The sequence below is a fragment of the Ciconia boyciana genome, chromosome 36 (assembly GCF_034638445.1).
Source record: "Ciconia boyciana chromosome 36, ASM3463844v1, whole genome shotgun sequence".
Taxonomy (NCBI): Eukaryota; Metazoa; Chordata; class Aves; order Ciconiiformes; family Ciconiidae; genus Ciconia; species Ciconia boyciana.
In genome coordinates this window covers 809,938-823,242 of record NC_132969.1, presented here as the reverse complement: position 1 = coordinate 823,242, position 13,305 = coordinate 809,938, and the positions used below count along the sequence as shown (strand labels likewise).

At 68.1% G+C, this 13,305-nt stretch overlaps 1 protein-coding gene across 1 annotated transcript; it reads right to left on the bottom strand.

The window, feature by feature from the left end:
- Positions 1–27: 27 nt before the first annotated feature.
- On the bottom strand, positions 28–12,903 carry LOC140645659 (integrin alpha-M-like). Its single transcript, XM_072849106.1, has 30 exons — positions 12,651–12,903; positions 11,490–11,607; positions 11,304–11,407; positions 11,159–11,223; positions 10,729–10,843; positions 10,510–10,640; positions 10,136–10,281; positions 9,879–10,032; positions 8,902–9,052; positions 8,749–8,822; positions 8,508–8,637; positions 7,820–7,968; positions 7,593–7,733; positions 7,303–7,509; positions 6,563–6,693; positions 6,319–6,476; positions 5,675–5,829; positions 5,446–5,577; positions 4,503–4,576; positions 4,274–4,415; positions 2,937–2,985; positions 2,692–2,878; positions 2,540–2,617; positions 2,336–2,417; positions 2,147–2,254; positions 1,971–2,054; positions 1,739–1,852; positions 1,531–1,619; positions 339–588; positions 28–216 (listed from the first exon to the last, which is right to left on the bottom strand). The coding sequence occupies exons 1-30, from the start codon at positions 12,685–12,687 to the stop codon at positions 133–135; spliced, it is 3,639 nt and encodes a 1,212-aa protein (XP_072705207.1). The 5' UTR covers positions 12,688–12,903; the 3' UTR covers positions 28–132.
- Between the last annotated feature and the right edge of the window lie 402 nt (positions 12,904–13,305).

The following is a 13,305-nucleotide window of genomic DNA, read 5'->3' as shown; positions in this document are numbered from 1 at the left end:
CATAGCAGACACCGAGAGAGGGGGACTTCGGACATTTAATGAGGGGGGGCCCAGAGTGAACCCGGGCGTCCGGACGCCCCCTTGTCGTCCCCCCCTCCCTCCCCCGGGGGACCCCGGCATCCGGGGGCCGCCTCAGCCCTGGGGGTCACCCAGGGGGGCCGTGGGGCTCCCGTCGCCCTCCATCAGCTCCTTGTAGCGGCGCTTGAAGAAACCCACCTGGGGGGAGGGGAGGGGAGAGGAAGGGAGAGGAGGGGGGAGGGGATGAGCCCGGGGTGGGGGAGGGGAGGAGGCCCCGCCCCACCGCTGTGGGCGGGGCTCTCCCGGGCCCCGCCCCTCACCTTGTAGAGCACCAGAGCCAGCAGGCCCAGCAGGACGAGCCCCCCCACGGTGCCCCCCAGGATGAGGGGCAGCGGGTCGGGGGTCTCCAGGCGCTCCACCTCCGTCTGCACCTGCGGGGGGGGGCTGGCCGGGGGACCCAGGCGTCCGGCCCCCACCCCACTGCCCCACGGCGGACCCAGGGGCCCAGGACCCCACCCCACCCCAATGTGCCCCACAGACCGAGGGGTCTGGGAGCCCCACCCCACCCCACTGCCCCCACGGATCCAGGCATCCGGGACCCCCACAACCCCCATCCCCACAGACCCAGACATCAGGGACCCCCACCCCACCACCCCCACACACCCAGGGGTCCAGGACCCCACCCCACCCCAATGTGCCCCATGGACCCAGGCATCCAGGACCCCCACCCCACTGCCCCCCATGGACCGAGGGGTCCAGAACCCCACCCCACCCCAAGGTACCCCACAGACCCAGGGTCCAGGACCCCACCCCACCCCAATGTCCCCCATGGACCCAGGCATCCGGGACCCCCACCCCACTGCCCCCACAGACCCAGGGGTCCGGGACCCCACCTCACCCCAATGTACCCCACAGACCCGGGGTCCGGGACCCCCACCCCACCCCAAGGTACCCCACAGACCCAGGGTCCAGGACCCCCACCCCACTGCCCCCACGGACCGAGGGGTCCAGAACCCCACCCCACCCCAAGGTACCCCACAGACCCAGGGTCCAGGACCCCCACCCCAATGTCCCCCATGGACCCAGGCATCCGGGACCCCACCCCACCGCCCCCCACAGACCCAGGGGTCCGGGACCCCACCTCACCCCAATGTACCCCACAGACCCGGGGTCCAGAACCCCACCCCACTCCAAGGTACCCCACAGACCCAGGGTCCAGGACCCCCACCCCATCCCAATGTCCCCCATGGACCCAGGCATCCGGGACCCCCACCCCACCGCCCCCACAGACCCGGGGGTCTGGGACCCCACCCCACCCCACTGCCCCCCACGGACCCTGGCATCCGGGACCCCACCCCACCCCAATGTGCCCCACAGACCCAGACATCAGGGACCCCCACCCCACCACCCCCACGGACCGAGGGCTCCAGGACCCCCCCACCCCCACGGACCCGGGCGTCCGGGACCCCACCCCACCCCAATGTGCACCCCCGGACCCGGGGTCCAGCGCACCTGGAGCTGGGCCCCCCGCTGTTCCAGTAGCGCCCCACGTCGTAGACGAGCCGGGCCGAGCTCTGCACGACCACCTTGGGCTGCTGGGTCTGGGGCGGGGGGACACGCGGGCAGCCGTGGGGCGGCCGTGGGGCGGCCGCGGGGCACGGGGCACGGCCGCCAGCCCCGCCGCCCGGCTGCCCCCCGGCCGCCCCCGGCTGCCCCTTACCGTTGCCACCCAGCCCAGGGCCAGGCTCCCCCCGAGGCTGAAGCCCAGGGCCCGGGGGGGCTCCAGCTCCCGGACGCGGCACTGCAGCTCCTGGCAGGCGGCCACGGCGCAGCCCTGGGGGGGAGGTTTTGGGGTGTTCCGGGCGGCGTGGGGGCGGTGCGGGTGCCGGGGGGTGGCTCTGGGGGACAGCCCGGGGCACCCCCTGCCCCGCGGCCCCGGGGCCGGCACTCACCAGCACAGCGTGGTCGCGCAGCCGCCGGCCGGCGTCGGGGACCCCCGGGTGCTCGGCCACCGCCCGGCACTGCACCAGCTCCTGCTGGGGGGGCAGGTGTGGGGACCCCAGCTCCGGGCCCCCCCCGTTCTGGGGGGCCGCCCCCGTTCTGGGGGGCGGCTGGCGGGGGCCGTTACCTGCTCGGGGGTCACCTCCACCTTCTCCCACAGCGGGGTCCCCCCCAGGGCCGTGGGGACCAGGAAGGTGACGTTGATGGGGAGGCCCCGCTGGCCCAAGATCTTCACCTGCCGCGGGGAGGGGGACGGTGGGGACGGACGGTGGGGACGGGAGGCGTCCGGGACCCCCCTCCTCCCCGCGCCCCTCACCTCGTAGCGGTGGGCGACGGGGGCGCTGGCGGGGGCCCCCGCGCGGGTCGAGACGTTGACGTACTTGGTGGAGTCCGGGGCGCTGGTGGGGACGGGAGGGGACACGGTGGGGACGCGCGGAGGGGCGCGCTGCGGAGAGGGACGGGGGCTGGTGGCACCCCGGGGCCGGGGCGGGGGGCGGCCCCGGGAGGTGGCATCCCCTACCTGGTGAGGGCGAGGAAGACGCCGTACTTCACCGGGATCTCGGCGCGCTGCTCCCGGCCGCCCGACAGCCCGTTGTCGCTGCGGCGGGGGGCGTCACTCGGTCGCCTCGCCCCGCCGCTGCCCGCCCCCCGCCCCCGCGCCCCGGCCCTCACCTGCTGGCGTTGGCCACCACCTCCAACGCGCCCCCCAGCTCCGCGCCGCTCGGTACGTCCAGGGTGACGGTGAACACCACCTGCGGGACGGGACGCCCGGGTGCCACCCCCCAGCCCGGCTCTCGGCGACCGTCCCCCAGCGCCCGAGCGGGCTGGGGGGACGTGGGGACGCCGGGGACCCCCCTACCTCGGTGCCGGGGCGGAAGATGGGGTGGTCGACGAGGCAGAGGGTCCTGCGCCGCGGCCCGCTGCCGGCCCCGAGTTGCAGCGCAGGGACGGGGACCTCCTGGAGGACTGGGAACGCCCGGGGGGGTGTCAGGGCTGGGGACCGGGGAGGGCAAGGCAACGTCGGGGGGCAGGGGACGTCTGGAGGAGGGCCGGGGCCACGTGAGCTTCTGGAGGGTCTTGAGGACACCTGGGAGGGTTTAGGAGGCCACGCGGGCTTCTGGAGGGCTTGGGGGACATCTGGAAGGCCTTTGGGTGGGCAGAGGGATATCTGGGAGGTCTTGAGGACATCTGGAGAGGCTTTGATGGGCTACATGGGCTTCTAGGGGTCTAGAGGACATCTGGGGGGTTTTGGAGACCAGAGGGACTTTTGGGGGTGTTGAGCTCGTCTGGAGACTGTTTGGGGGCCTTGAGGACACCTGGAAGGGCTTTGGGTGGGTCTTGAGGACATCTGGAGAGGCTTTGATGGGCTACATGGGCTTCTAGGGGTCTAGAGGACATCTGGGGGGTTTTGGAGACCAGAGGGACTTTTGGGGGTGTTGAGCTCGTCTGGAGACTGTTTGGGGGGTCTTGAGGACACCTGGAAGGGCTTTGGGTGGGTCTTGAGGACATCTGGAGGGGGTTTGATGGGCTACATGGGCTTCTAGGGGTCTAGAGGACATCTGGGGGGGTTTTGGAGACCAGAGGGACTTTTGGGGGTGTTGAGCTCGTCTGGAGACTGTTTGGGGGGTCTTGAGGACACCTGGAAGGGCTTTGGGTGGGTCTTGAGGACATCTGGAGAGGGTTTGATGGGCTACATGGGCTTCTAGGGGTCTAGAGGACATCTGGGGGGTTTTGGAGACCAGAGGGACTTTTGGGGGTGTTGAGCTCGTCTGGAGACTGTTTGGGGGGTCTTGAGGACATCTGGAAGGGCTTTGGGTGAGTCTTGAGGACAGCTGGAGAGGGTTTGATGGGCTACATGGGCTTCTAGGGGTCTAGAGGACATTTGGGGCGGTTTTGGAGACCAGATGGACTTTTGGGGGTGTTGAGCTCGTCTGGAGACTGTTTGGGGGGTCTTGAGGACATCTGGAAGGGCTTTGGGTGGGTCTTGAGGACATCTGGAAGGGGGTTTGATGGGCTACATGGACTTCTAGGGGTCTAGAGGACATCTGGGGGCGTTCAGGAGGCCACACGGACTTCTAGGGAATCTTGAGGACATGTGGAGGAGAGCTGGGCATCCACACGAACTTGTAGACGGTCTTGAGGGCATCCGGAAGGGCTTTAGGAGGCCAAATGAACTTCTGGAGGGTCTTGGGGACTTCTGGGGGGTCTTCGGGGCTCTGAAGGAATTTGGGGGGATCGGCGAGGGTGGGGGTACCTGGAGCACCACGGCCTTGCGGTAGGAGAGGGCCTCAGCGTGATGCAGCTGGACGGTGGCCCCGTACGAGTCCTCCCCGCGGTTGCGGAGGGTGACGGTGATGTCCACCACGTCGGTCACCCCCACCACGACGGTTTCCAGCCTGACGGGGGACAGGGCGGGTGGGGGCAGGTGGGAGCGGACCCTGGCACCCGCGGGTGTCCCCCGACATGGGAACGGGGGTGCCTACCCCGAGAAGTTGAAGGAGATCTGGAGGTCGTCGACGCAGATGTTGTCGGCGCCGCAGTTCTTCTCGAAGGGCAGCTGAAGAGATGCTTCGTCCGTCCGTCCCCTGGCCAGCTGGCTGGCTGTCCGCCCTTCCTCTCCTTCGTCCCCCCACCCCTCAGCCAGCCGTCTGTCCGTCTGCCCACCCACCCTGGCTCTCCTTGGTCCTTCCAGCCCTCCCCACGCACAGATGTCCTTCCACGTCTCCGTCCTCCCGTCAGTCCTTGTGTCGTTCCTTCCTCCCACCCCTCTACCCACCTGTCCCTCCATCCTTCTGTCCTTCCTCCCTTCTGTCCATGCGTCTGTCCCTCCTGCCTTCCGCCCATCTTGCCTTGGTTCCTCCCATCCTCCCTGCCGTCCATCCATCCCACCTCCCTTCTGTCCCCGAATCCATCTGTCCTTCCTTCCTCTTCTCCTTCCCTCCATCCCACCTCTCCTTCCATCCCTCCGTCCCTCTCTCCTCCCTCCCATCCATCCAACCATCCTTCCGCCCGTCCCTCCCTCCGTCCACCCCACCTCTCCTTCCATCCCTCCATCCCTCTCTCCTCCCTCCCTCCCATCCATCCATCCAACCATCCTTCTGTCCATCCCTCCGTTGCTCCCTCCTCCCTCCCATCCATCCAACCATCCTTCCATCCGTCCCTCCCTCCGTCCATCCCACCTCTCCTTCCATCCCTCCATCCCTCTCTCCTCCCTCCCTCCCATCCATCCATCCATCCAACCATCCTTCTGTCCATCCCTCCGTCGCTCTCTCCTCCCTCCCATCCATCCAACCATCCTTCCGTCCGTCCCTCCCTCCGTCCATCCCACCTCTCCCGCCATCCCTCCGTCCCTCCACACCCCCCAACCCTACACCCCCCACTGCTCCCCCTCAATGCCGCCGCCGTGGGGTGCCCCCCAGCCCCTACCGTGCCCACAGCCACCATCTCCGAGTCCTCGCTCAAGGCTGGCCGCAGGCCCCCGGCCACCGCGATGGGGTCCCCCGTGGCATCGTAGGTGAGGCGCAGCACCAGGGGGGCCAGCGTGTCCCGTGGGCACCCCTGCCGGCACGGAGAGACGGCCGCGTCCCCCAGGCTGGTGCCGCGGGGGTCTGGCGGACCCCCGCCCCGCCCCGCCGGGGCCTTTCCCAACACCCACCGTGAAGGCGATGGCGAAGGTCTCGCACCTCTGCCCCACGCCCAGCTGGAGGGTCCCGTTGCGGACGGCGGCGCTGCCGGCAAAGACAGCCCGGGCCATTGCCCGGCCGGGGTCCAGGGCCGCCTGGTACCGGAGGGTGGTGGAAAGTTGTCTGCCTGCACGGAAAGGGAGGGGAAGGTGGGCGGGCGGGCGGGGTCTCTGGCAGCCCCCAGGACGAGGGAAAGGGGAGATGGGGAGCCAGGCGGATTTTGGAGGGGCTGGAGGCCAGCAGGAGGTGGCTTAGGAGGGCACGCGGACTTCTGGGGGACCTGCGGGACGTCTGGAGGGGACTGGGGATCTCGAGCACGTCTGGGGGGCTCTGGGAGGGCAGACGGAGATCTGCGGGGTTGGCAGACGTCCGGAGGAGCTCTGGGAGGCCGACAGGCTTCTGGCGGGTCTTGGGGACACCTGGAGGGGATTTAGGAGGCCACGGGGACGTCTGGGGGTCTTGGGGGATACCTGGAGGGGCTTTGGGAGGACAGATGGACTTCTGGGGGCCTTGAGAACACGGGGAGGGGGTTTGGGGGGTCCATGTACACTTCTGGGGGGTCTCGGGGACACCTGCGGATGCTTTGGGGTCCAGGCGGACATCTGGGAGGCCTCACCAAAGTTATCGAGGGTTTTCTTGGTGCTGAGGAAGCAGATCTTGGCCTTGGCCACTTCCCCCTTGAGCGCTTCCTCCTCCTGACAGTCAAAGGCGGCCGCAGGGATCTCCTGGGGCTGGAAAGCCACCGTCACGCGGACCTTGAGCAGCGGCTGGGACCTGGTGGGGACGACCGGAAGGGGACTGGTGGCGGCCACCGCATCCTCCAGGCCGAGGAAGGTGCCAGGTGGGTCCCCCGGGCGCACCTGAGCAGCAGGACCTGTCCCTGGGCGCCCACGGCCACGTCCGGCAGCCTGTCCCCCGTCAGGTCCTGGCCACCGCTGATGGCCTGGCCGAAATAGCGTGGCCCGCTGGAGAACCGGGCACCCGAGATGCGCTGGGGGAGACAGAGGCACCCGAGCAGGTGAGACGTCTCTGGCACCCGAGATGTTCCCAGCACCTGGGACATCTTCAGGAACTGGAGCGTCTCCAGCTTCCAGGACATTGGGGCACCTGGAGCACCTCCAGCACGTAAGACGCCTTCATCACCCACGATGCCTCCAGCACCCCACGATGCCTCCAGCACCCACGATGCCTCCAGCACCCAAGACGCCTCCAGCACCCAGGACCTCTCCACCACCCAAGACATCTCCAGCACCCAAGATGCCTCCAGCATCCAAGACATCTCCACCACCCAAGATGCCTCCAGCACCCAAGATGCCTCCAGCACCCAGGACCTCTCCACCACCCAAGATGCCTCCAGCACCCCAGGTGCCTCCACCACCCAAGACATCTCCAGCACCCAAGGTGTCTCCACCACCCAAGACATCTCCAGCACGCAGGACGTCTCCGTCATCCAGGACATCTCCATCGCCCAGGACGTCTCCGGCATCCAAGGTTTCTCCAGCACCGAGGAGGTCCCCACCGCCCGAGACCTCTCCGTCACCCAGCAGGCACCCGTGGCCTGGGACATCCCCACCCCCGGGACCAGGGGTGGGGGTCTCACCTGGCTGTACTGGGAGGCGACGCCGCCCCGCTTTCCGCGGAAGATGTAGACGGCCCCCCGCTCCTCGTCCTCCAGCGGCGCCCCCACGGCCACGTCGGGCCACCGGTCCCCATCCACGTCGCCCAGGCGAGCCAGGCTGGCCCCAAAGCGCCCCAAGGGGTGGCCGGGCTGTCCCTGCAGCGTCTGCTGGCACGGCAGCCGGCCGCCCTGGGGGGAACGAGGTGCTGGGTGCCCCCTCTGCCCGCCCTGGGGCGAGCGGGGTGGGGTGGGGTGGGCTGGGGGTCCCCTACCTTCGGCCTCAGGGTGCAGACGGCCACGCGGCCCCCGCTGCCAGCCCCGTAGAACATGGGGGCCCCCGCCAGCACCACCTCGGCCGAGCCGTCCCCGTCGGCGTCCAGGGCGCACAGGGACGCCCCGAAGTAGGAGCCCACCTGCGGGGAGAAGCGGCCGTGGGGCTGGCCGGGGGCTCCCCCTCCCCCGGCACCCCCCCGTCCCCTCCCCGCGTCCCCGCCGTTACCTGCGTCCCCGTGGCGTCGGCCACGAGCTCCCAGGCAGCCCGGGGGCCGCGGAGGCGGAAGAGGAGGAGGCGGCCGACGTGGCGGTAGCGGGGGGCCCCCAGCGCCAGTGCCCGGCTGCCCTCCAGGGACAGGGACTCGGCCGCGTAGCCTGGTCACAGCGGGGGTCAGCGGGGGACCCTGCCGGGGGTGCCGGCGGCCCCAGGAGCCGCGTGGGGATGCCGACGGCCCCGGGACCTCCTGGGGGCACCGACGTCCCCCAGGTCCTCATGGGGACACCGGTGTCCCCAGGAACACTGGGAGGACGCTGACGTCCCCAGGACTCTCGCGGGGACGCGCGCGAGGACCTGGCGTCCCCGAGACACCTGTGAGGACGCCGATGTCCCCAGCCCGCTTGTGGGGACCCTCGCCGGGGCCTGATGTCCCCAAGGACCTCATGGGAACGCACTGTCCCCAGCCCCACGTGGGGAACCTCCCGAGGACACCGACATCCCCAAGACCCTTGCGGAAGCCGACGTCCCCGCGACCCCGACAGGGACACGGACTTCTCCCCGCAGCCCCCGTGAGGCCGCTGACGCGTCCCTGGCACCCTCCCGAGGACGCGGACGCCCCCAGGACCCTCACAGGGGACACCACCACCTGTGGGACCCCGGTGGGGACCCGTGCGTCCCCGTCCCAGGCAGCCCTTACCCAAGTAGGCGTCGTTCATGTCCCGGGCAGCCCGGGACTCGTTGACGAAGGTGGTCTCCCCGCTCCTGCCGTAGACGAAGACCCCTCCAGACCAGTCGTAGGCGCCCACCGCTCCCAGCACGGGCCCCTCCTGCAACGGCAAAGACGGGGAGAGGGACGGTGGTGGGGGAGAGGAGCCAGTCCTGCCGCAGGGACGCCCCACGGGTGTGGGGATGGTCGCGGGTGGCCGGGGGACACTTACGGGGGTGAGCAGGGCGCTGAAGCCCTCCTGGGCCATCTCCAGCTGGAAGGAGCTGCTGTCTGCAGACTGGGTGCCTGGGGGGAGGCAGGGGTGAGCGGGGGGCACCGGCTGCCCCCCTCGGCCACCCCAAAGCCGCCCCCGGCCCCCCGGTACCCTCGATGGCGAAGATCTTCTCCTGCAGCTGGTTCTGGATGCCCTGCAGGGCGTCAAAGTTGTCCACCCGGAAGACGTGGTCCTTGCTGGGTTTGGAGGCGATGGTGTGGAGCTCTTCTACGGCTTTTGGCTCCGTGAAGGCGCTGCCCACCTGTGGTCAGAGAAGGATGGCCGGATGGAGGGACAGAGAGGTCTGGGGAGGGGAGCAGGGATGGATGGACGGGTGTTTGGAGAGGGAGGGATGGACGGACACGAAGAGAAGGGATGGAGGTGGCGGGAGATGGATGGGTGGGTGGATGGATGGAGATGTTTGGGCACGGGTGGACAGATGGCCAGGTTTGGAGATGAACAGAGGTGCTTGTAGATGGACGGATGGCTGGACATGTTTGGAGATGGATGGATGGATGGAGATGCTTGAGAGAGATGGATGGGTGGATGGATGAAGGGAAGTTTGGAGATGAACGGAGGTGCTTGTAGATGGACGGATGGCCAGAGGTGTTTGAAGATGGATGGATGGATGGAGATGTTTGGAGATGGATGGATGGATGGAGATGTTTGGAGATAGAGGGAGGGATGGATGGATGGATGGATGGATGGATGGAGATGCTTGTAGATGGACGGATGGCCAGAGGTGTTTGAAGATGGACGGATGGATGGAGATGTTTGGAGATGGATGGATGGATGGAGATGTTTGGAGATAGAGGGAGGGATGGATGGATGGATGGATGGATGGATGGATGGATGGATGGAGATGCTTGGAAATGGACGGATGGAGATGTTGGGGATGGATGGATGGATGGAGATGTTTAGAGATGGATGGGATGGGTGGATGGATGGCCGTGTTTAAAAAGGGTTGGGTGTTTGAATGGGTGGAGACATTTGGAGATGGATGGACAAATGGATGGCTGGATGGACAGATGTGTTTGGGATGGCTAGTTGCTTGTGGGTGGATGGCTTTGGGCATGCAGGTCCCTCACCCCGATGGCGTAGCGGGTGACCCCCATCTTGTCAGCCAACGGGATGACACTTGGGTAATCCATCTTGTCGTTAAACTTCTGCCCGTCTGTGATTACAATGAGGATCTTGTTGGCATCTTCTCGGGCCCCCCTGCCAGGGATGAACATCTGCGTCCTGCGCCAGGGAAGGGGGATGCAAATGATGAGGGTCGCCCCTTCACCCCAAGGTGGGGGTGGGGGGGTCACAGGTGCTAGAGGTGGGGGTGGACGGGACTCACAGGACTGTCCAGATGGCAGAGGCAGTGCGGGTGACGCTCCTGAGCTGCTGCACCTGATTCAGTAGCTTGGTGGGGTCATGGGACCTCCGGAAGGTGTTGAAGTCAAAGTGGGCCAAGACAATATCGGAGAACTGGGCGAGAGCAAACTGGGGGGGGACAGGGGAGGGACAATGTAGGGAGACACTGGTGGGGACACAACTGCCACGGTAGCAGCCACCCAAAATGCCACCCCATTGCCAAGAGGGAAGAGTAGCCCAAAATGTCACTCGTTGCAAGGAGCCACATGCAACGTCAACGGAGACAACCCCCTGAGATGACACCCCCTTGCGAACAGCCATTTGGGGGGTCACCGCCGGCGCCTGGGCGCATGGTACCTGCGTGTCGGTGCCCTTGAAGCGCCTCATCACCTCCACGATGAAGGTCTTCATCGTCAAGAACTCTCTGGGGCTGATGCTGCCCGAGCCGTCGATGAGGAGCACCACGTCTGAGGAGCGCTTGGGACACTCTGGGAGGGGAGGGGAGCACGGAGACGTCCCCATGGTCACCTGGGCCAGGATGTCCCCAACACATCCCTCCCCCGCTGCCCCCCATACCTGCTTGAGCATCTGGGATGCGCTGGAGCTGCTGGAGGTTGGTGTCAAGGAGGACGCAGAAGCCGTTGAGGTGGATGTTCTCCCCGCAGGCTTGGGGCACCGTGGGGCCGCACGCCTGGGTTGGGGGGGGGTGACCCCGAAATCAGCAGAGCCCAGGATGGGGGGATAGTGGGGAGCAATGCCCGGGGCACCACCAGGGGTGGCCATATTTTGGGGGGCAGTCCCCTTGATGTCACCCCAGAAAGACCAATTTTGGGGTGCAACCTCCTTGGTCTCATCCCCAAAGGGCCAAATTCGGGCGCAATCTCCGTGACCCCACCCTGGACTGGCCGATTTCAGGGTGCAATCCCCCCCCATTGCCCCGGTCAGCCTAATTTTGGGGTGAACCCCATCACCCCCCAGCCCTCACCCAAGCCCCCACCATACTCACCAGGGCCCCGGTGCCTCCAGCGGCCAGCGCTAGCCCCAGGGACGTGTTGATGGCCTCTGGGGGTCCTAGGGAGAGACGGGGTGAGGCCATCCTCCTCGGGGACCCAGGCGTCCGGTTTCGGGGGGGGGGGTGGGGGATGGCTCACCGGTGACGGGGACCTCCTGGCACTTCCCCGAGCGGTGCTGGCATTGGTAAATCATCCCCGTCTGGTTGACAGCGCCGCGTTGCAATGGGGCACCCACGAGGACCCTGTCGGGGTGGGGGAAAGGGGGTGGGAGGAGGTTTTGGGGGCACCCTCCCCAACCCTGGAGTGTGCCCCTCCCCACCTTACCCGCCGTCGTCGGTGGTGCCAAACTGGGCCACGGTCTGCCCGAAAGCCCCGCTGGCGTCCCCATGAAAGACCGTCACCATCTCCACGTCCAGCCCGGCGCCGCGGCAGGAGGTCAGCACTGCGGGGCGGGGGGGCACAGGGGACCCCGCTGTCCGGGTGCCGCCCCACACACCCCACACCCCAGGGGACCCTGCTGTCCAGGTGCCGCCCCACACCCTCCTGAGGGACCCAGGCATCCGGGCGCCACCCCACACACCCCACACCCCAGGGGACCCCGCTGTCCAGGTGCCACCCCACACCATCCTGAGGGACCCCGCTGTCCGGGTGCTGCCCCACACACCCCACACCCCAGGGGACCCTGCTGTCCAGGTGCCGCCCCACACACCCCACACCCTCCTGAGGGACCCAGGCATCCGGGCGCCACCCCACACATCCCACACCCCAGGGGACCCAGATGTCCAGGTGCCACCCCACACACCCCACACCCTCCTGAGGGACCCAGGCATCGGGGTGCCACCCCACACACCCCACACCCCAGGGGACCCGCTGTCCAGGTGCCGCCCCACACCCTCCTGAGGGACCCAGGCATCCGGGCGCCACCCCACACACCCCACACCCCAGGGGACCCAAGCTGTCCCTGTGCCACCCCACACCCTCCTGAGGGACCCCGCTGTCCGGGTGCTGCCCCACACACCCCACACCCCAGGGGACCCACTGTCCAGGTGCCACCCCACACACCCCACACCCTCCTGAGGGACCCAGGCATCCGGGCGCCACCCCACACACCCCACACCCCAGGGGACCCAGATGTCCAGGTGCCACCCCACACACCCCACACCCCAGGGGACCCAGATGTCCAGGTGCCACCCCACACCATCCTGAGGGACCCCGCTGTCCGGGTGCTGCCCCACACACCCCACACCCTCTCAGGGGACCCCGCTGTCCAGGTGCCGCCCCACACACCCCACACCCCAGGGGACCCGCTGTCCAGGTGCCGCCCCACACCCTCCTGAGGGACCCAGGCATCCGGGCGCCACCCCACACACCCCACACCCCAGGGGACCCAAGCGTCCCTGTGCCGCCCCACACCCTCCTGAGGGACCCCGGTGTCCGGGTGCCACCCCGCACCCACCCAGGGGACCCCGGCGTCCGGACACCCACCTGCGCCCAGGCAGGCGAGCAGAACCCCGGGCTCCATGTCGCGTCGGGAGCCAGGAGCGGATGACGGGAGCGGGGGCCAAAGCAGAAGTTGGGGGTGCGGGGCGGGAGGGGAAGGAAGGGGTGTGGGGCGGGGACGGGGGAGAGGGCCGGGAATTTGGGAGGCAAAAGATAAAAATGGGGGGGGAAAGGGCGAGATGGTGAAAGGGGGGAGAAAAGGGCAAAGGAGGAGGAAGGATGGGAAGGGAAAGATGGACGCTGCACAGCCGGACGGGGTACAGCCGGACGGCGCACAGCTGGACGGGGTACGGCCGCACGGTGCGCACAGCCGGACAGGGTTCAGCTCTGCAGTGCACACAGCTGGATGGGGTACGGCCCCACAGCGCACAGCTGGATGGGGTACAGCCATGCAGTGCACACAGCTGGATGGGGTACGGCCCCACAGCGCACAGCTGGATGGGGTACAGCCATGCAGTGCGCACAGCTGGATGGGGTACAGCCGGACGGCGCACAGCTGGATGGGGTACAGCCATGCAGTGCGCACAGCTGGATGGGGTACGGCCCCACAGCGCACAGCTGGATGGGGTACAGCCATGCAGTGCGCACAGCTGGATGGGGCATGGCCACACGGCGCACAGCTGGATGGGGCACAGCTGCA

Excerpts from the sequence above, each read along its gene's own strand:
- LOC140645659 (XM_072849106.1), bottom strand. The coding sequence starts at position 12,687 with ATGGAGCCCGGGGTTCTGCTCGCCTGCCTGGGCGCAG. Across the intron at positions 8,638-8,748 it reads TCAGCGCCCTGCTCACCCCC|GAGGGGCCCGTGCTGGGAGC; the intron begins GTAAGTGTCCCC and ends TTGCCGTTGCAG. Across the intron at positions 1,853-1,970 it reads TGCGCGACCACGCTGTGCTG|GGCTGCGCCGTGGCCGCCTG; the intron begins GTGAGTGCCGGC and ends CCTCCCCCCCAG.